We start from the raw sequence: 23,470 nt of genomic DNA on the forward strand, positions 1-23,470 counted from the left end.
TTTTGATATAACCATAAAATACTAGAAGCTAATGATCAGCATCAACATTTTATGTTCTCTACATTGTAACTGGTCTGATTCCTCAGGGGGAGCACATTAATCAGAGCATCCCATACTGAACAAACTGTTAATTATTGTACATTTTACACCAGAAATGTCCAATGGTGGAATTATAAGTGAAGGGTTTTGTTTACATGTCATTCCATATTCTGAAAAAAATAGGCAATGTATATTGCAAAGAATTACACTATAACAGTGGTCTCCAACCTTTTTTGGGGTGTACGCTACTCGCAGCAAAATATACCACCTAAAGAGCTACTAATTTTTAAAAAAAAAATCTGCGTAATGACCAAATGATGCCCTTTGCACATTATGCCACACACTGTAATGCTCCTGAAACACTATGCCACATACAAAACTACATGCACGTGCCCAAAATTGGGTGTAGCCACATGGGGTGTGTCCAATGAAAATGGGGGTGTGATACACATATGCCCCCAATAGTATAGTGCCAGATATACATATGCCCAAATAGTGCCAGATACACATATGCTCCCCGGTGCCAGGTATGCCCCCACAGTGCCAGCAATAATTATGCCCCCATAGTGCCAGCAATAAGTATGCCAGCAATAAATGTGTCCCCACAATGCCAGGTGTTTCCCGGCAGCAGCACACTCACCATTGTTGCTGCTGCTGCCGGGGAGAGAACTGTTTGGTCATCCGGTGTCCCCCTGCAGTGCTGCTGCCGCTGGCGCTGTCTGTGTCTTGTGTCCGGTGGTGTCCTGTGTCCGGCGGTGAGCTGTGTCTGGGATTGGCCCCAATGCTTCCCTTTTCAGGGGAGGAGAGCACAGTGCACTGAACATCTCTCCTTCTCCTCACTTCCTTGTGACTGTGCCGCCCGCCAATCAAAGCTTGCGGGCCGGCTCCTGATTGGGCTGTCCGCCAATCAGAGCTCGCAGGCCAGCAGCCAGTCACAGGGACACACAGGGAGAGACATGCAATGTGCGGTCCTCTGCTCAGGGAAAAGGGAAGCAGTGGCTGCAGATAATGGAGCGGCGGACGGGATAGCTGCCGTGAGCTACCTGTAGCTTGCAAGCGACGGGTTGATGACCACTGCACTATAACATTCCTACCACATCTGTGATCTTAAAAAAGGATCCTACCTAGGCACTATCACTAATTCTGGGCTGCCCCCAGACAGTCTCCTGGCCCTGTGTAAGTGCTGTGTACTCTATTCACCAGCTGCTCTGCTGTGCGTAATAATCACCCGCTATGTGTTCCACATTCCCTTCCCCTGTGGGAGACTGTGGCTACTGGCTGAGATTGTGGGATAATATCTGAAAGGCGGGTCAGCCAGATGCTGTAGGTGCGCTACATACACTAAATGCTATGGAATGCGAAAGGAGGCAGGCACAAAGCTCACCCGCTCTCTGCCCGGCCAAAGCTCACCCGCTCTCTGCCTTTATGGAGTGAAATTTGCTTTCACTAAGAATTGAGCTCTCATTTGCCAGGACAGAAAAGGTCTTGTTATTTGTGTTGCCACAAATCATTTATAGAGCAACTTTGCATGCGGTCAGCTATAAAATGACAGTAATTAGATCATACTACATCCAATAACAGGCATTTTTCTACAATTTATTTTTTGTTTTCCTATTTCACCCTCTTTTTGTAAGCCAAAGATGAGTTTATTTTGCCAGAATTGGAGAACAAGAACTTTCGATCACAGTACTAACAGAACAAGAAACCAATCCCTTTTAGCTCAATGAGCACTATGTGGATAAGTAGATTATGTACTGAAACTAATAGCCCTTAAAACATTGTAGTAATGCTGATGGATTTGTTAAAATGTTAATCATTCCTACACTAGCACTATACAATGAATGGTAACAACCTGGGCTTCTCCGCTGGTGAAGAAGCGTTCATTATTATTGGGCAGCATGGATGTAATGGTTAGCATTACGGACTCACAGCATTGAGGTAATTTCCCACCATGGCCCTAACTGTGCAGAGTTTGTATATTATACCTGTGCTTTCCTCTGGGTACTCTGGTTTCCTGCCACAATCCAAAAATATACAGGTAGGTTAATTGGCTCCCAACAAATTAACCCTGGAATGTCTGTGTGTGCGTGTGTATGTGGTAGGGAATATAGATTGTAAGCTGATGTGATTGTTAAAAATATTCTCTGCAAAGCGATGTGGAATATGGACCTTATTCTGGTTGATTCCACCAGATGCCACCCTGCGAATGCCGGGTCACCTGCCCCCTTCGCATGCCGTGTCTGTTTGCCCGGCATGCGAATGAATTTTTTACATAAACATCCATTCGCAGGCTGGGGAAACGCTCACATCTTTCGATGGCCGCTGACCAACGAAAGATGTGGTGAGTGCACGCATATCAAAAGTGACTCTCAAGCCACTCAGATATGCGTGGACATTCGGGAGGAAGTGGGGGGGGGGGGGCACTTCCTCCCACGTCACATATATTTAACCACAAAGGTAATGTACAATTTACAAGTCAAGTTTACTAAATTACACAAGCAAGTATTATTACTAATGTTTAATTCTGAATTTGATTTTAAGTTTGATTTAAATTGACTAAAATTTAATCAAATCAATATTCTTTTTATCTTATCAAACTTACTAAGATTCAATTTAAAAAATACTTTTTTGTGTTCGGGTCAGAATCTCCATTTCAAAGTTGAACATACAACCACTTTAATATATTTAATATAAAAGCGAATGTGAAAGAACACTTTTCTATGTATTTCTATTTGGCAAAACATAGCACATGCAAGAAGCTGCTGTGATTCCTCTAATCCTGGGTTGCATACATCTCCGAGGGTGGAGCATCTGCATATGAGCATCTGTTCATGTACAGAACAGGGGGCACTGTGTGTGATGATGCAGGACCTAGGTCACAGCTTGTCCTTGTTTGGGGGCAGAGAATCCAAAGATGCAGCAGCGATGAGTATTGTGTCCATCTCTAAATAAGATCCAAAATTCCTACAGACCCGTATGTCTGGGTCCTATCTAAAATCAGGAATTTGGACCTGTCACAAATAGCCTTTCTATCTGGCTCGGTTAATTGACAGATGCTATGATAGAGCGAGGGCCGCATAGGCTTGAGGGATTTTAAGAGCCTGTGAATTTGTTGTCAATAAGCAACGTCAGCAGTAGCATCAGTGTAAAGCCCAAGGAAATAGCACTGGAGTGGCAGTTAGATCTGCCAATCAGGTAGCAAGGGGGCGTTAGCCTAGAGAGGGGTATATTAGGGATCAGAGCCAGGAAGTAAGCCTCTTTGAGTCTGGATCCCCACCCTCCCTACCCTTTTCCTCTGTTCTACCTGGCCTGATGCCATTTCACCAAATTTGGATATTTCCATTATAGCTTTAGTTAACAATCGGCGAGAAGGCGCTCTCGACCAGCAGTCAGGTGGGGTGTCAGGTGGTCTCTGTGCGGTATTGCACCCCCTTTGCCAAGAAGGCGGGCGAGCCCCCATGCTCCGGCTGGGCGCGTTGGACACTTCCTGGAAGGTCCGCGTCATGCAATAGAAGGGGGCGGTATGTCCGTCACAGCGCGGGCTGTACCCCAGGAGAAGGGGTGTTGTCAGATTGGGGCGCTACGGTTGCTACCATGGCAACACCCGGAACTGGTGCTGGTCTCAAGTGCTTTCTTTGCCATCCCTTATACAAATAGGGGTCATACCATTTCAATAAATAATTATGACCTTTTTAACCTTACGCAGTTGGTGTCCGTGTCATTATTTTTAGATAAGGTGTTTGTGTCAGTTATTTCTAGGCATGAGTTAAGGAATGGTATAGATTAACAACAACATAATTCATTAGGCGCCTTAGGCGATTGCAGCTGCGATTGTACATGCTGAGGAAGTGCAAAATTATTTAAAATACAAACAATCCTTAAAAGTACGGAGACAAATTGAAGAGAAATCACAAAGGCACAGCAACTGTGTACACATTACCAGCACATTCACAGATCCACCGATCATCATCCCCTGGATTAAATGCATGGCCAGTTGGCTGAGACTGAACCCAGATAAAACAGAAGTCCTGATGATAAATCACAGGACAAGACGGCAGCATAGCCAACTGACAGGTCTTAAGCTGGGGGGCACAGCACTAAAAAACTCTGATCATGTGCGGAATCTTGGTGTTGTCCTGGATAATGGCCTGACACTTAAACATCAGGTGTCAGCCACAATCAAATCCTCATTCTTTCATCTGAGAAACATAGCCAGAATCAAGCATTTAATTCCCTCAGAAGACCTTCCTAAAGTCATACATGCATTTATATCATCACGACTAGACTACTGCAATGCTCTCTACCTGGGTCTTCCAGCAAAAGAATTGCACCGCTTGCAGCTGGTACAAAATGCAGCCGCCAGACTATTAACTAACCAGCCCCGCTCCTGCCACATAACTCCCATTCTCTACGCCCTTCACTGGCTACCTGTAAAATGGCGAATCGTTTTCAAGATTGGCTTACTCACTTTCAAGGCCCTACATGACCAGGGCCCAAGGTACCTGCAGCAGCTGCTGATCCCCTACTGTCCTACTCGATTACTACGATCCACTGAAGAAGGACTACTAACAGTACCCAGAATCTCCCTGAATTCATCTGGGGGTCGAGCTTTCAACTTTGCTGCTCCAACTCTGTGGAACTCTCTTCCTCGCACAGTGCGAGAAGCGCCCACTATAGAATCCTTTAAAAATAGACTAAAGACATACTTATTTACCCAAGCATTTTACTGACATCTACTGTTAAGCTTGTTTTGTATTTCGAGCTGTAAAGACAATGTGTGAAGCACTTTGAGTCCTATTGGGAGAAAAGTGCTATATAAATATCATTATTATTATTATTATTATTATTATCATAGCAGCCTGAACAGGGAGGAGGAGCGCTGCTTGAGTACAGATTCAAAAGTGCATCTAGTGACATGCCACAAAAAACACCCCTGTATTATTGCATCCACTCCCCCCGTTAACAGCCAATGTTGTCTAGAAGCTAAAATCGCCTGTTTGCTATTAGACTTTTATTTTGGGGATTTGTATTTTGAAAACAACACAAATCAATCACAAAATCAATTTGAATGGTTGTAAATCAGGGGAATCTATATTCGTCTATGTAAAAGTACCAGATATTGGATTTTGAATAGGATTTGGGGGGTTTTTCAGTCCTGATCGCATCCCTGCAATTTCTGAATGTGAATGATTATCGATCGACTGCGCATAAGTATAGATCATATCGCCCATGTGATAGGCCATTCTGTGAACAAATCCAGCATCTGTTCTGGTCACAAGCCACTTGGAAGTTGACTGAGGAAGGCACCTGCCATTTTCTGGGAATGTCACGGAACATGCAGGCATGCCCAGGCATTTTCAGGGAGGGTGCGTGATGTAGCTTATGGGTTACACACGGACAGTGAACAGTGGAAAAATGATTAGAAGGTGAGAGAGTTGCATATGGATTTGCAGCTATGAGAGACGAGCCTATCATAGCCTTGCACAAGGCGAATGACACTCTGGCAAGACAGCAGCTACTGTATCTGAACGCAGCATTGATCAGGTCTGAATAACCCCCTTGGTTTTATATTCAATTTTACATTTGCTTGTGACTTTAATAAATCTGCAAATGCAAAATATCCCAAAACCCATATTTACTAAATAATTAGTAAATATACCCCCTGATATGAAAATTATTAAACACTTAATTTTCTTTTTTTTTCATAACATTAATAGACAAGAATTATGGCACATGGATAGTAATATTGTGGTATAAATATAATGTCATTTTATATGTAATATTCCAATCAGTTCATCAGGAATTTTTAAGCGGACATATACAGTATGCATAAACTGATATAATAGCTCCATAAACTCATAATGACTAACTTTAAAGAGAGCATAGGGATCTCCACCCATTGAACCTCCATTTGATTGCAATCTAGCCAAGGCTGTCTATTGCTGGGACCCAGGACTGTGGAATTGGTACACCCTGTACACTGGACAAAGCCCCTGTCACACTGGACACAGCCCCTTGTACACTAGCCACTGCAGCACCTGTACACTGGACTTGTGTAAAGCAGCCCCTGCAGACCCTAATCGAGTGAGCAGCAGCAAACAAAATAATATATTATTATTATAGCACAGCACAGAGCACAACCACCCTCTTCCCTCTCCTATGCTGGAGTAAAAATGGCGGGGCGCGAGTGCGTCTTATATAGAATCCAGATCCCGCGAGAATCCGACAGCGCGATGATGACGTTTTGCCTCGTTTTCAGTCCGGAATTAGGCGGGAACTCCCGAGTCTGCTGGGATCCCCCCTCGGATCGCAATGTTCGAGTGGGTTCGGATCTCAGGGAACTGGACCCGCTCATCTCTAATTATAAGTAACACATTTACATTTAAACAACATTGCAGCTGATTTAGAGTTGAGGCAAACCAAGTGCAATTTGTAGATGGAATAATTAATGAGAGCAGAAGTCAATATAAATGCTGAATAAAAAAAAAAGGATTTAATACAAAGTTTATTAGTGTGTTTTGTCAGTGCAAAAAGGAACAATGGATGTTTTTGTATCTATTATGTTAATGCATGTCTGTATGATGATTGCCCACTGTTATGAAGACTGTGTCATTATATAGAAATATGGATGAGGATATCTCAATAAACACATGTTTTTTAAATAAATCAAGGGTCACGTGGTTTGTTACCATTTCCTTTACTGACATTTACAGTGTACATTACAGGGTGCCCTGGTAGCACACTTCAATAACACACAGAATGAGTAATAGGGAAGGCATCATAATGAAAGAGAAATATAATGTCAATAGCAAGGCTTTGTATACATGTTCTTAGTAATGAGATAAATGCTTGAGACAATCTTTCATTCTTGTATTTAAATATAAAATCATGTGACCTTTTTATTTGACAGTGGACTCCATTAGTTTCTTAAACTTTTCTATATCACATCCATTCAAGACAAAAGCCTTATTTGTTTTCTTGAGGTCATCAATCAAATCCAGGACCATCATTCCCCGAGTAAATTTCCCAGAGAGCTCGACAGTCACTGCACATTCAATGACCTTGGTAACCGAGCTGCTGTCAATGGCTGCAGCCATGGCATATGAGTCACAGGAAACGAATCCAGGCCCACCTACTATAGCCTTCTCCTCCTTATCAGTCCTGGAATACTGCAAGCTGTGATTGTAGATCTTCTTTATGAAGTCAGATTTCTTTGTCCCCTTGTTCACCCATTTATCATACCACTCCTGTGTGATCAAATAAATTGCATAATAAAATATCTTAAAGTGAAATGCTATCATCATACTGCTAAATACCTCCCAACATACCCGATGTGGGAGTCAGGACTACTGAGAGGCTTCGCTGTGCAGGCACTGAAACAGGGGCCTGTTCTCACAGAGTGCCAGATGTATCAAGCTTCAAAAAGTGAAAGTGGAGAGTGATAAGCAACCAATCAGCTCCTACCTGACAGCCTGTGACATGACCGGTTGGAGCTGATTGGCTGGCTGTTTATCACTCTCCATTTTATCACCTTTTGAATCTTGATACATCTGTCCCTAAGAAGCTTCATGACAATGACGCGTCCAAGAGCCACACCTCCCATTTTTATGACTATACGTACATGGGCAGTGCGAGGTGAGCTGTTGGCCATGCCCCCAGTCTGTCTGATTCCCATAAATAGATATTCAGAGAAGCAATTGACAGGGGGAATAACAACTGCCATCCCCCCTCCACCATGGGGTACAGATAATAGTCCCAGGCCAATAAAATGAGACTGTCCCACTAAGAGTTGTCTTCCAATTGCACAGAGCTATAAACAGTACTAATCCATCACTAAACTACGGTAATAGTTTACATCTACTATACAACATTGGCTTAAATTTTACATACATCTGAACATGTCCCATTCCAGTAAGGACAAAATACTCTGTCCCTGGACTTCCTTCTTAATTTATGATTGCAATCCCCTATAGTGAAAGACCGGTCTTATAAATTAAATAGTTGGACACAAATTCAAATCCAGGTACATAGGGCCTTATTCTAGTTCACTCTATGGGGGTTATTCCAGTTCACTCTTTCTGACAAAATCCTTCTTAGATGGACAAAACCATGTGCACTGCAGGTGGGGCAGATGTAAAATGTGCAGAGAGCATTAGCTTTGGGTGAGTTATTTTGTTTCTGTGCAGGGAAAATACTGGCTGCTTTATTTTTACACTGCAATATAGATCTCACTTTAAAGTAAAACCCCACCCAAATCTACTTCTCTCTGCACATTTTACATCTGCCCCACCTGCAGTGCACATGGTTTTGTCCATCTAAGAAGGATTTTGTCAGAAAGAGTGAACTAGAATAAGGGCCATATAGAGCATATTGTCCCTCCTGGATGTATGCACAATCTAATATAAACCCCCATATCTTCCACAGGGCGCCCCTGACTTAATTTTGTCATGCACCCCAAGGCTTGATCTGGCCCTGGTCACCCATGGACCACAAGGTCCCATGGGAATCGGAAGAGGAGCTGAAGGAGCCTTTGATCAATGCTGTTCTGCAACTATGTACTGTACGTCACCTTGTACTGTACGTCACCTTGTACTGTACGTCACCTTGTACTGTACGTCACCTTGTACTGTACATCACCTTGTACTGTATGTCACCTTGTACTGTACGTCACCTTGTACTGTATGTCACCTTGTACTGTACGTCATCTTGTACTGTACGTCACCTTGCTTTTATTTAAATACACAGTATAATATATAAGAAAGGGGGGGTGTCCAGAGTGCGCTCCAGTAGTACCACCTAGCCAGTAAGGGTATAGAGTCCCAAATTTTGTGTGATCCTGCCGTCACTTATATCCAAACGGAGTGTTCGTAAACTTCAAAATAACACCGAAGACTTCGAATTTAAAAGATAGTTCTTTATTAGAAGCCCAACGCGTTTCGTCTACACGACTTCATCAGGGGCAAAGGCTAGAAGTGGTACAGAGAAAGGGAATGTTGGCAAACATTCAATACAATATGGAATCTAAATCATTAATTTTACATGATTTGTACATACCATGGCCTGGTATGGCCAGAATTCCAGACAGAAGTAAACAAATGGAAGTATCCCTTTACATATACAGTTAAAATCTGCAATAATATAATTAAATATCGAATTAATAAATGATTAAAAATAATTTAGATATAAAAAAATAATTTAAAGATAATTTAAAAAAAGGGGGAAACAGCATAGAGGAGCAAGCAATAGAAGATGAAACTGAAAGAACACATACCGGTATTGGTAGGTATGGGAACTAAGCGCCAAAAGATATAAATCTCCAAATATAGCTCCTTGAGAGGAGATATAGAACCTACAGACAGTAAATATTAGTGGATTAGTCCAAACATAGGGGGAGACAACCCAGTTTATACATGAGCTCTCGGAGTCTAAAGGTACATACCAAATGGGTGGAATCCAAGGTGTAAGACTGGAGGAAATATCTTCCTCTCTCACAGCCAGCCAGATAAAAGCAAATATAATATAATCCTAAAATAGTAATCCATAAATAATAAATAATTAGCCTTAGAGGCATATTCCAAGTTTTTACAGAGAATTAAAGGGGATAGTATGTAAATTCATAGACGTAAAACGTCATCCAAAAATATATATGAAATCCATAACAATAAAGTATTGCCATATAAATAAGCATCTGGCAGGACAATATAAATAAAAATGAAATCCATACAAAAAAGTTCTACCATATAAATAAACATACAATAAAGTTCTACCATATAAATAAACATATAATGGTTTTTTGGTACATGCTCCATGGGAATAGGAGATGAAAAAGCACAGGTTCCCATAATAGGGCTTCAGATTTAATAACTAGACTAAAAAAGTCCATAATAAATTCATACTATAATAAGGGCATCCATAATAAATTCATACTATAATAAGGGCATCGAAAATAAATTACATTCACAGTTTGAAATTCAGAGGGTGAATATAAGCAAATATACATAGGAAACATATTCAGATATGGACATGTACACTCAAAATGTTAACACTCACCGCAGCAAGCGAATATAGGTGCTTACTCCACTGCAGACCAGGATGGACTGAGTGGACATATGCAGCCTTTTTATAGGGAGAGGGTTAGTACCCTATTTCCGGTTTGGGAATTCTCCCAATAAGACTTAATAACGATAATACAGGCACAATAATCCTACCAAATGGACAGGGACCTACAGTGATATAAAGAGTGTTGATAAGAAATAAACGGGAGCTGAGGTGGGAGCAGGATAAGTTTAATAAGCAAGAACGCGCTTTTGGAACGCATAACTAACCTGTATGCGTTCCACCGGTCAATGCCGGATGCGGAAGTGGAGTGTAATGGATATTAGCCGAATGGAACGCAGAACCTCACCGTCTGCGTTCCGATCAGGGGACGGACCAGGGGGGCCGGACAAGAAGTATCCGCATCACCGCTGGATAGAAGGAGGGACGTTGATAATAGACGCACCATACCCTGTTAGCCGATACCCGGAAGTGCCAACATCGTCACATCCGGTTACGGTGGAACGCAGACTACCGTTGTCTGCGTTCCAACAACAAGGAAACGTTCCCTTTAAAAATATATATACAGCGCAGGCGTTGTAGTCCGCGCTAGCGTTCCTAATACACCAAATGTGAATCTCATATATAATATAGCTAACAGGACCATATATAAATAAAGGTCTAGAAGGTGGTAACTCTTATAATTTATTAGTAACAAAAAATGGGAAGGAAAGTGATTAGATGGTGGGGGTTCAATATAATATTGACCCAACATTATACTATGTATTAAATAGTGCAGTGAAAATGAGCTATATGAAAGTTAATATAATAGAACATATGACATTATAATAATTAATTAACTAATATATAGTGGATAAATTAAATTAAAAATTAATTATAATTATAATTTATTAATATGGTGGGTGATTATTATTTATTGGGTAAATTATTTAGTGGAGGTAAATTGTAGTATAAGCCCATCCCTATATGGTAAAACCATAGGGGAATGGAAACCTATAGGAGTGAAAAAAGTGAATGGGGAGGGGTATATGAAAAAGAGGGAGGGGAAGAAAATAACCCCGTAATAAAAAGTGGCATTCTAATAATAAATGCAAAGTGAACATCTTGAGTGTACATTTACAGACACTGGACCGAAACTAGGTAATGAAAGATATATATATACATTTTTTACAACCATATTTAATGTAACATGGTAAGGAATATTACGGTATACCAAAACATAATTCGGGTCAATGATATACAAACAGGTGATGTACGTATGTATGGAAATAGATAGAGTAACAACCTCTTGTATTCAGTATATCAAGGGTAAAGTAATGAAGATTCCATGATCATAGATCACATTTATAGAATAGAGCAAAACAAGAAAAAGTCCATAATAACATAATGAGGAAATGTGCATATCAATTCATATCCATATATATGGGGGCCAAGGTTTGCAGATAAACACATATAGAGCATATATGGAATGTAAGGACACCCAGTACTAGGTACGACCTAGACACGGAGTTTTCCAAAAAATAATTTAAGTGCTTAGCTATAAAAAGGAAACAATATCAATGTTCTCGTTTAACCCTTCAGGGATCAGGGTGTTCAGGGTGTAAATCCAGTAACTCTCCCTCTTGGCCAACTGGAGTTCTCTATCACCTCCTCTGGGGTTGGCCTTCACATGCTCCAAAACTGTGAATGAGAAGTTGTTCTTCTCCACTTTGCTGTCATGTTTGGTGGAGAAGTGTCTGGACAAACTATGTAAGAGGAACTTGTTTTTAATGTTCCGTAGGTGTTCCTGTATTCGGATCTTTAAAACTCTTTTAGTTTTGCCTACATAGGCCAGGCCACAGCCGCATGTGATCCTATAAACTACGAAGTTTGTAAGGCAAGTACAACTTGACCCTAATTTATAGGTGTAATTAGACGGCAGTTTAAAACTGAAGGAGTTTCGTTCCATATATTTGCAACAAATGCACTTATTGCATGGGATACAGCGATTGGATAGGCCTAAGAATGTATTTCTGGAGATGTTACTATTCGGAGTCTTTAGTTTACTGGGTGCCAGAATGTTCTTCAAATTACTGGCCTTTCTGAAGACCATTGTGGGTTTAGCTGGTAAGGTGGGTCCTAAAACTGGGTCCTTCAGTAATATATACCAGTGTTTTTCCAAGATTTTGCGTACTTGATGGTTTTCCCTATTAAACTGGGTAATAAAAGGTCGAGCTTTTTTGAAGGCCGGATCATCTTCCCGTTTGTTGTTCGCTCCTAGCAGGAGGTCTGTCCTTTCTTTCCCCAAGGCTTTGAATTTAGCATCCTTGATCTTTTCAGGGTTGTAGCCTCTTTCCAGAAAACGTTCCTCTAGAATGGTGGATTGGGACTGGAAATCCTCCACTTTGCTGCAATTACGCCTTAAACGTAGGAATTGTGCATACGGCACACTTTCCTTCCATCTGGGGAGGTGGCAGCTGGTTTGTGGAATAAAGCTGTTGGCGTCGACGTCTTTGAAATGGGTCTTAGTTGTAATGGCCTGACCTGCAGTGCCCTGGAGTACAAGATCAAGGTATTCAATCTTCACGGGGTCCATTTTGAATGTGAATTTTAGACCTAGGTGGTTAATCTGTAAGTAATTCACAAATTCCTCAATCTCCGAGGGATCACCTTGCCAGATGACCAGCATATCATCGATGTAGCGTTGGTAGAAAGCGATTTTCGAAAAGAATTCGGACTGGTAGATATACTGTTCCTCCCAAACAGCCATTACTAAATTAGCGTAAGATGGCGCAAATTTTGTACCCATGGCTGTGCCATGTGTTTGGAGGTAGTAGTTACCATTAAATTCAAAATAGTTATGTGTGAGGATATAATGTATACTCCCGAGAATAAAATTCACCATGCCATTAGTAAGTGAGGAATCTTCAGACAAGATCTTTTTAATTGCCTCTATTCCTCCCGTATGAGGAATGGATGAATAGAGTGCTTGCACGTCGATAGTGACCCAAAACATGTTGTCCTTCCAGATGAAATTTTCCAGTTTCGTGAGGACACTAGTAGAGTCTTTCAAGTGGGAACGGTTTTTCAAAACAAAAGGTTGTAATTTGGAATCCACAAAATGTGATAAGTTCGCTGAGATGGATTGAACTCCCGCGACGATCGGTCTACCTGGAGGGGAATTCTTGCATTTATGGATTTTTGGCAGATGGTAAAACAAAGGGATGAGAGGAAACCTAACGAAAAGGTATTCAAATTCTTTTTTGCTGATTAGTTGATCCTTTAAGGCTGAAGAAAGGAGTTTGTAAAGTTCTTCCTGGAAGCTCTCCGTTGGATTTTCATTTAGTATTACATAGGTGATACCATCATGTAGAATTCTATTGGCTTCAGTAATATAGGCGTCTTTCGATTGTAGGACTACAGCCCCTCCTTTGTCTGCACTTTTCAGAATAATTTCATCATCTTTACAGAAATTCTTCATGGCTTTCAACTCCTGGGGTTTTAAGTTACTGCTGTGATGCAATTTTAATTCTTTAATTCTTTTGAAGTCATCATTGACCGATTCATAGAATACTTCTAAGAAGCTCCCCCGTGACTCAACCGGATAAAATTTAGATTTCACAGAAAAAGGACTAGGTACATAATCTAAATGATCATTTACTATGGGGTTTTTCAGGAAATGCCTCTGTAAAGTTAGATGTCTGATATATTTGTTTAGGTCGATATAGAGATCAAATTTATTCACATGACTATCGGGGGCAAATTTCAGGCCCCTTTCTAGTAATGAGATTTGAGGTGGTTGTAACTCCCTCTTAGAGAGGTTAACAACCCCTGTTTCGGAATTTGAGAAAGTGTTAATCCTCTGCTTCGTTTTGGGCTTTGTTCTTCCTCCTCTTCTGCCTCTTCCTCTCCACGGAGGCTGCGCTTTCTCCCTTGTGGGGAATCCAATCTGGTGTGAAGTTCTTCCCTTCTGTGTATGAAAGGGCGTGAAGCGCCCCTCTTTTCCTCTAAAAAATGTATAGAATTTGTTTTTCTGTTGTCGGGTGAGGGAGATCTTAGAGCGTCATAACGATTCCTAACCGAGGGGTATCTTTTTCTAGAATTGTTCTGATAGGAAGGAATTCTGTTCCGATAGCCCGTGTTATCAACTCTCTGTCTATCAAGGGGTCTTTCAAATTCACGTCTCGGGGAACCATTCCGGTAGGGTCTACGATCAGTTCTTTGCCATTCATTTTGGTTTGGTCTTTGACTATCATATGGCCTCTGCCTATAATTCTGAGAGCGGTTGCCATAATGCTGTGGAGGATTGTTATAATCCGACCGTCTTTCCTGGGTGTTCCAGGTTCTATGATCCGTTCGTCTATCCTGATTGCTCCAATTGTGGACCTGTCCACAGGTATAATCGTTTCTATCTCTTAGAAATTTTTTCTGTTTTTTGAGGATTATTTCACTTTCAAGACTCTCTATTTTGTGTTGGAGATCGACAATATCCCTTTTAAACTCCTCACTGTTTTCGAATTTCTCCAGCGATTTTTCTATTTTCTTCATCTCTTCTTCAATTTTGGAGACCTCTCTTTTTCTTTCTGAGATTATTAGGGAAATTAATTTACCAGAGCAGTCATCTAGGATGGTGTTCCAGTTAGACAGAAAGGTTTCGTTACCCCCTCCTAATGTGGGTATCTTCTGGATTCTCAGGCCTCGAGGTATACGGCCGACTTCCAGGTATTTCTCGAGGGTCATGATATCATACCAGCCCTTCATTTCTTTTACTGCTAATTTCTCAATGACATTGAGGTAGCAGTAATAATCCTCATCATCCAGTTGAATAGCTTGCTCCTCTTCTTGAAAGATATTCTTGACTCTCTGCAATCTAATATTGCGGTCTTTGAAGATCGGCATAATGACCGAGAGATAAATTTCTTAAAATAAGTTCAATACTAGTACACAATATTATGCAGTATTCAGTTATAGTTATAACGATAACAATAAAGCAGCAGACCTAAACCTCTAACAGCAAGAGCATACAAAAAACAAACAGAAGTGGTCAGGAATTGCGCTCGGAGTAGGCCTTTCGACCAGCTGCAACTCTGGGACGACTCTCCTGTTAGTGAGAGACACAGATAGAATACAAGAAAGGGGGGGTGTCCAGAGTGCGCTCCAGTAGTACCACCTAGCCAGTAAGGGTATAGAGTCCCAAATTTTGTGTGATCCTGCCGTCACTTATATCCAAACGGAGTGTTCGTAAACTTCAAAATAACACCGAAGACTTCGAATTTAAAAGATAGTTCTTTATTAGAAGCCCAACGCGTTTCGTCTACACGACTTCATCAGGGGCAAAGGCTAGAAGTGGTACAGAGAAAGGGAATGTTGGCAAACATTCAATACAATATGGAATCTAAATCATTAATTTTACATGATTTGTACATACCATGGCCTGGTATGGCCAGAATTCCAGACAGAAGTAAACAAATGGAAGTATCGCTTTACATATACAGTTAAAATCTGCAATAATATAATTGGAGCAATCAGGATAGACGAACGGATCATAGAACCTGGAACACCCAGGAAAGACGGTCGGATTATAACAATCCTCCACAGCATTATGGCAACCGCTCTCAGAATTATAGGCAGAGGCCATATGATAGTCAAAGACCAAACCAAAATGAATGGCAAAGAACTGATCGTAGACCCTACCGGAATGGTTCCCCGAGACGTGAATTTGAAAGACCCCTTGATAGACAGAGAGTAGATAACACGGGCTATCGGAACAGAATTCCTTCCTATCAGAACAATTCTAGAAAAAGATACCCCTCGGTTAGGAATCGTTATGACGCTCTAAGATCTCCCTCACCCGACAACAGAAAAACAAATTCTATACATTTTTTAGAGGAAAAGAGGGGCGCTTCACGCCCTTTCATACACAGAAGGGAAGAACTTCACACCAGATTGGATTCCCCACAAGGGAGAAAGCGCAGCCTCCGTGGAGAGGAAGAGGCAGAAGAGGAGGAAGAACAAAGCCCAAAACGAAGCAGAGGATTAACACTTTCTCAAATTCCGAAACAGGGGTTGTTAACCTCTCTAAGAGGGAGTTACAACCACCTCAAATCTCATTACTAGAAAGGGGCCTGAAATTTGCCCCCGATAGTCATGTGAATAAATTTGATCTCTATATCGACCTAAACAAATATATCAGACATCTAACTTTACAGAGGCATTTCCTGAAAAACCCCATAGTAAATGATCATTTAGATTATGTACCTAGTCCTTTTTCTGTGAAATCTAAATTTTATCCGGTTGAGTCACGGGGGAGCTTCTTAGAAGTATTCTATGAATCGGTCAATGATGACTTCAAAAGAATTAAAGAATTAAAATTGCATCACAGCAGTAACTTAAAACCCCAGGAGTTGAAAGCCATGAAGAATTTCTGTAAAGATGATGAAATTATTCTGAAAAGTGCAGACAAAGGAGGGGCTGTAGTCCTACAATCGAAAGACGCCTATATTACTGAAGCCAATAGAATTCTACATGATGGTATCACCTATGTAATACTAAATGAAAATCCAACGGAGAGCTTCCAGGAAGAACTTTACAAACTCCTTTCTTCAGCCTTAAAGGATCAACTAATCAGCAAAAAAGAATTTGAATACCTTTTCGTTAGGTTTCCTCTCATCCCTTTGTTTTACCATCTGCCAAAAATCCATAAATGCAAGAATTCCCCTCCAGGTAGACCGATCGTCGCGGGAGTTCAATCCATCTCAGCGAATTTATCACATTTTGTGGATTCCAAATTACAACCTTTTGTTTTGAAAAACCGTTCCCACTTGAAAGACTCTACTAGTGTCCTCACGAAACTGGAAAATTTCATCTGGAAGGACAACATGTTTTGGGTCACTATCGACGTGCAAGCACTCTATTCATCCATTCCTCATACGGGAGGAATAGAGGCAATTAAAAAGATCTTGTCTGAAGATTCCTCACTTACTAATGGCATGGTGAATTTTATTCTCGGGAGTATACATTATATCCTCACACATAACTATTTTGAATTTAATGGTAACTACTACCTCCAAACACATGGCACAGCCATGGGTACAAAATTTGCGCCATCTTACGCTAATTTAGTAATGGCTGTTTGGGAGGAACAGTATATCTACCAGTCCGAATTCTTTTCGAAAATCGCTTTCTACCAACGCTACATCGATGATATGCTGGTCATCTGGCAAGGTGATCCCTCGGAGATTGAGGAATTTGTGAATTACTTACAGATTAACCACCTAGGTCTAAAATTCACATTCAAAATGGACCCCGTGAAGATTGAATACCTTGATCTTGTACTCCAGGGCACTGCAGGTCAGGCCATTACAACTAAGACCCATTTCAAAGACGTCGACGCCAACAGCTTTATTCCACAAACCAGCTGCCACCTCCCCAGATGGAAGGAAAGTGTGCCGTATGCACAATTCCTACGTTTAAGGCGTAATTGCAGCAAAGTGGAGGATTTCCAGTCCCAATCCACCATTCTAGAGGAACGTTTTCTGGAAAGAGGCTACAACCCTGAAAAGATCAAGGATGCTAAATTCAAAGCCTTGGGGAAAGAAAGGACAGACCTCCTGCTAGGAGCGAACAACAAACGGGAAGATGATCCGGCCTTCAAAAAAGCTCGACCTTTTATTACCCAGTTTAATAGGGAAAACCATCAAGTACGCAAAATCTTGGAAAAACACTGGTATATATTACTGAAGGACCCAGTTTTAGGACCCACCTTACCAGCTAAACCCACAATGGTCTTCAGAAAGGCCAGTAATTTGAAGAACATTCTGGCACCCAGTAAACTAAAGACTCCGAATAGTAACATCTCCAGAAATACATTCTTAGGCCTATCCAATCGCTGTATCCCATGCAATAAGTGCATTTGTTGCAAATATATGGAACGAAACTCCTTCAGTTTTAAACTGCCGTCTAATTACACCTATAAATTAGGGTCAAGTTGTACTTGCCTTACAAACTTCGTCGTTTATAGGATCACATGCGGCTGTGGCCTGGCCTATGTAGGCAAAACTAAAAGAGTTTTAAAGATCCGAATACAGGAACACCTACGGAACATTAAAAACAAGTTCCTCTTACATAGTTTGTCCAGACACTTCTCCACCAAACATGACAGCAAAGTGGAGAAGAACAACTTCTCATTCACAGTTTTGGAGCATGTGAAGGCCAACCCCAGAGGAGGTGATAGAGAACTCCAGTTGGCCAAGAGGGAGAGTTACTGGATTTACACCCTGAACACCCTGATCCCTGAAGGGTTAAACGAGAACATTGATATTGTTTCCTTTTTATAGCTAAGCACTTAAATTATTTTTTGGAAAACTCCGTGTCTAGGTCGTACCTAGTACTGGGTGTCCTTACATTCCATATATGCTCTATATGTGTTTATCTGCAAACCTTGGCCCCCATATATATGGATATGAATTGATATGCACATTTCCTCATTATGTTATTATGGACTTTTTCTTGTTTTGCTCTATTCTATAAATGTGATCTATGATCATGGAATCTTCATTACTTTACCCTTGATATACTGAATACAAGAGGTTGTTACTCTATCTATTTCCATACATACGTACATCACCTGTTTGTATATCATTGACCCGAATTATGTTTTGGTATACCGTAATATTCCTTACCATGTTACATTAAATATGGTTGTAAAAAATGTATATATATATCTTTCATTACCTAGTTTCGGTCCAGTGTCTGTAAATGTACACTCAAGATGTTCACTTTGCATTTATTATTAGAATGCCACTTTTTATTACGGGGTTATTTTCTTCCCCTCCCTCTTTTTCATATACCCCTCCCCATTCACTTTTTTCACTCCTATAGGTTTCCATTCCCCTATGGTTTTACCATATAGGGATGGGCTTATACTACAATTTACCTCCACTAAATAATTTACCCAATAAATAATAATCACCCACCATATTAATAAATTATAATTATAATTAATTTTTAATTTAATTTATCCACTATATATTAGTTAATTAATTATTATAATGTCATATGTTCTATTATATTAACTTTCATATAGCTCATTTTCACTGCACTATTTAATACATAGTATAATGTTGGGTCAATATTATATTGAACCCCCACCATCTAATCACTTTCCTTCCCATTTTTTGTTACTAATAAATTATAAGAGTTACCACCTTCTAGACCTTTATTTATATATGGTCCTGTTAGCTATATTATATATGAGATTCACATTTGGTGTATTAGGAACGCTAGCGCGGACTACAACGCCTGCGCTGTATATATATTTTTAAAGGGAACGTTTCCTTGTTGTTGGAACGCAGACAACGGTAGTCTGCGTTCCACCGTAACCGGATGTGACGATGTTGGCACTTCCGGGTATCGGCTAACAGGGTATGGTGCGTCTATTATCAACGTCCCTCCTTCTATCCAGCGGTGATGCGGATACTTCTTGTCCGGCCCCCCTGGTCCGTCCCCTGATCGGAACGCAGACGGTGAGGTTCTGCGTTCCATTCGGCTAATATCCATTACACTCCACTTCCGCATCCGGCATTGACCGGTGGAACGCATACAGGTTAGTTATGCGTTCCAAAAGCGCGTTCTTGCTTATTAAACTTATCCTGCTCCCACCTCAGCTCCCGTTTATTTCTTATCAACACTCTTTATATCACTGTAGGTCCCTGTCCATTTGGTAGGATTATTGTGCCTGTATTATCGTTATTAAGTCTTATTTACGAGAATTCCCAAACCGGAAATAGGGTACTAACCCTCTCCCTATAAAAAGGCTGCATATGTCCACTCAGTCCATCCTGGTCTGCAGTGGAGTAAGCACCTATATTCGCTTGCTGCGGTGAGTGTTAACATTTTGAGTGTACATGTCCATATCTGAATATGTTTCCTATGTATATTTGCTTATATTCACCCTCTGAATTTCAAACTGTGAATGTAATTTATTTTCGATGCCCTTATTATAGTATGAATTTATTATGGATGCCCTTATTATAGTATGAATTTATTATGGACTTTTTTAGTCTAGTTATTAAATCTGAAGCCCTATTATGGGAACCTGTGCTTTTTCATCTCCTATTCCCATGGAGCATGTACCAAAAAACCATTATATGTTTATTTATATGGTAGAACTTTATTGTATGTTTATTTATATGGTAGAACTTTTTTGTATGGATTTCATTTTTATTTATATTGTCCTGCCAGATGCTTATTTATATGGCAATACTTTATTGTTATGGATTTCATATATATTTTTGGATGACGTTTTACGTCTATGAATTTACATACTATCCCCTTTAATTCTCTGTAAAAACTTGGAATATGCCTCTAAGGCTAATTATTTATTATTTATGGATTACTATTTTAGGATTATATTATATTTGCTTTTATCTGGCTGGCTGTGAGAGAGGAAGATATTTCCTCCAGTCTTACACCTTGGATTCCACCCATTTGGTATGTACCTTTAGACTCCGAGAGCTCATGTATAAACTGGGTTGTCTCCCCCTATGTTTGGACTAATCCACTAATATTTACTGTCTGTAGGTTCTATATCTCCTCTCAAGGAGCTATATTTGGAGATTTATATCTTTTGGCGCTTAGTTCCCATACCTACCAATACCGGTATGTGTTCTTTCAGTTTCATCTTCTATTGCTTGCTCCTCTATGCTGTTTCCCCCTTTTTTTAAATTATCTTTAAATTATTTTTTAATATCTAAATTATTTTTAACCCCTTCCTGACAGAGCCAGTTTTTGCGTTCCTGACAGAGCCCTTTTTTTCAAATCTGACATGTCTCACTTAAGTGGGGATAACTTTTTTTTGCTTTTACTTATCCCAGTGATTTTGAGATTGTTTTTTCGTGACACATTGTACTTCAAATTAGTGGTAAATTTGGGTCGATACAGTCTGTGTTTTTTTGTGAAAAATACCAAAATGTCGTGAAAAAATGGAAAATTTAGCGATTTGCAAAATGTTAAATTTTCTGCTTGTGAGACAAATAATCTTACCACTCAAAATAGTGAATAACTAACATAGACCATATGTCTACTTTATGTTGACATCATTATTTCAACTTCCTTTTAATTTTTTGGGACACTAGGAGGCTTACAATATGAATAGCAAATTCTCAAATTTTCAAGAAAATTTCAAACACTGATTTTTTTAGGGACCAGTTCAGTTCTGATGTGACTTTGAGGGACTTGTATGTGAGACACCCCCATAAATGATGCCATTTCAAAAACTGCACCCCTCACAGTATTCAAAACAGCATTTTGGAAGTTTGTTAACCCTTTAGGTGTTTCACAGGAATTAAAACAAAGTGTAGGTGAAATTTCAAAATTTCTTTTTTTTTGCAGATTTGCAATTTTAATACATTTTTCTAAGGAACACAGTACATTTTACTAGAGAAATGTGACTGAAAATTGATTCCCCCAATTCTTTTGTTTTCATAAATATCCTATATGTGGCCCTAGTGTGCACGGTGACCAAACCACAGGCTTCATAATAGAAGGAGCACCTACTTGATTTTGGAGCCTCCTTTTTATGAGATTATTTTTTAGGCACCATGTAGGTTTCTAGGCACCATAAGATGCTAAAAGTTAGGAACCCCCCCACAAGTGACCCCATTTTGCAAACTACACCCCTCAGGGAATTCATCTAGGGGTATAGTGTACATTTCAAACCCCCAGGGGTTTCACCAATTGTGGTACAACTGGGCAGTGAAAATGAAAAATTATTTTTTTTACACAAAAATACAGTTCTGGCTCCAAATTTGTCATTTTCAGAAGGTATGAAGGAGACAAAGCACCCCAAAATCTGTGCCCCAATTTCTCCCGAGTACGGCAATGCCTCACATGTGACCAAAAAATACCAGTTGGGTGCATGGCAGGACTCAGAAGGGAAGGAGTGATTTTTGGATTTTGCAGCTCAGATTCTGGTGGAATTTTGGTGGGTGCTATGTCGCATTAGCAAGACCCCCAAAGCACCAATACAGTGGAACCCCCCCACAAGTGACCCCATTTTGCAAAGTACACCCCTCAGGGAATTCATCTAGGGGTATAGTGTACATTTCAAACCCCCAGGGGTTTCACCAATTTTGATACAAGTGGGCAGTGAAAATGAAAAATTACATTTTTTTACACAAAAATGCAGTTCTGGCTCAAAATTTTTCATTTTCAGAAGGTATGAAGGAGAAAAAGCACCCCAAAATCTGTGCCCCAATTTCTCCCGAGTACGGCAATGCCTCACATGTGACCAAAAAATACCAGTTGGGTGCATGGCAGGACTCAGAAGGGAAGGAGTGATTTTTGGATTTTGCAGCACAGATTCTGGTGGAATGAATGGTGGGTGCTATGTTGCACCAATACAGTGGAACCCCCCCACAAGTCACCCCATTTTGCAAAGTACACCCCTCAGGGAATTCATCTAGGGGTATAGTGTACATTTCAAACCCCCAGGGGTTTCACCAATTTTGATACAAGTGGGCAGTGAAAATGAAAAATTACATTTTTTTACACAAAAATGCAGTTCTGGCTCAAAATTTTTCATTTTCAGAAGGTATGAAGGAGAAAAAGCACCCCAAAATATGTGCCCCAATTTCTCCCGAGTACGGAAATGCCTCACATGTGACCAAAAAATACCAGTTGGGTGCATGGCAGGACTCAGAACGGAAGGAGTGATTTTTGGATTTTGCGGCTCAGATTCTGGTGGAATTTTGGTGGGTGCTATGTCGCATTAGCAAGACCCCCCAAGCACCAATACAGTGGAACCCCCCCACAAGTCACCCCATTTTGAAAACTACACCCCTCAGGGAATTCATCTAGGGGTATAGTGTACATTTCAAACCCCCAGGGGTTTCACCAATTTTGATACAAGTGGGCAGTGAAAATGAAAAATTACATTTTTTACACAAAAATGCAGTTCTGGCTCGAAATTTTTCATTTTCAGAAGGTATGAAGGAGAAAAAGCACCCCAAAATCTGTGCCCCAATTTCTCCCGAGTACGGCAATGCCTCACATGTGACCAAAAAATACCAGTTGGGTGCATGGCAGGACTCAGAACGGAAGGAGTGATTTTTGGATTTTGCAGCTCAGATTCTGGTGGAATTTTGGTGGGTGCTATGTCGCATTAGCAAGACCCCCCAAGCACCAATACAGTGGAACCCCCCCACAAGTCACCCCATTTTGAAAACTACACCCCTCAGGGAATTCATCTAGGGGTATAGTGTACATTTCAAACCCCCAGGGGTTTCACCAATTTTGATACAAGTGGGCAGTGAAAATGAAAAATTACATTTTTTTACACAAAAATGCAGTTCTGGCTCAAAATTTTTCATTTTCAGAAGGTATGAAGGAGAAAAAG

The 23,470-nt window shown here is 40.5% G+C and overlaps 1 protein-coding gene across 3 annotated transcripts in view; it reads right to left on the bottom strand.

The window, feature by feature from the left end:
* Positions 1-6,635: 6,635 nt before the first annotated feature.
* LOC146079549 (pyrimidine-specific ribonucleoside hydrolase RihA-like) overlaps positions 6,636-23,470 on the bottom strand; it is an 83,867-nt gene continuing 67,032 nt past the window's right edge. For all 3 annotated transcript variants that reach the window (XM_083186283.1, XM_083186284.1, XM_083186282.1), the window contains one exon: positions 6,636-7,286. In XM_083186283.1, coding sequence (XP_083042409.1) covers positions 6,939-7,286 — 348 coding nt within the window. In that variant the 3' untranslated portion in view covers positions 6,636-6,938. The remainder of the gene's footprint in view (positions 7,287-23,470) is intronic.

The sequence above is a fragment of the Crinia signifera genome, chromosome 5, assembly GCF_055691185.1.
Source record: "Crinia signifera chromosome 5, ASM5569118v1, whole genome shotgun sequence".
NCBI lineage: Eukaryota > Metazoa > Chordata > Amphibia > Anura > Myobatrachidae > Crinia > Crinia signifera.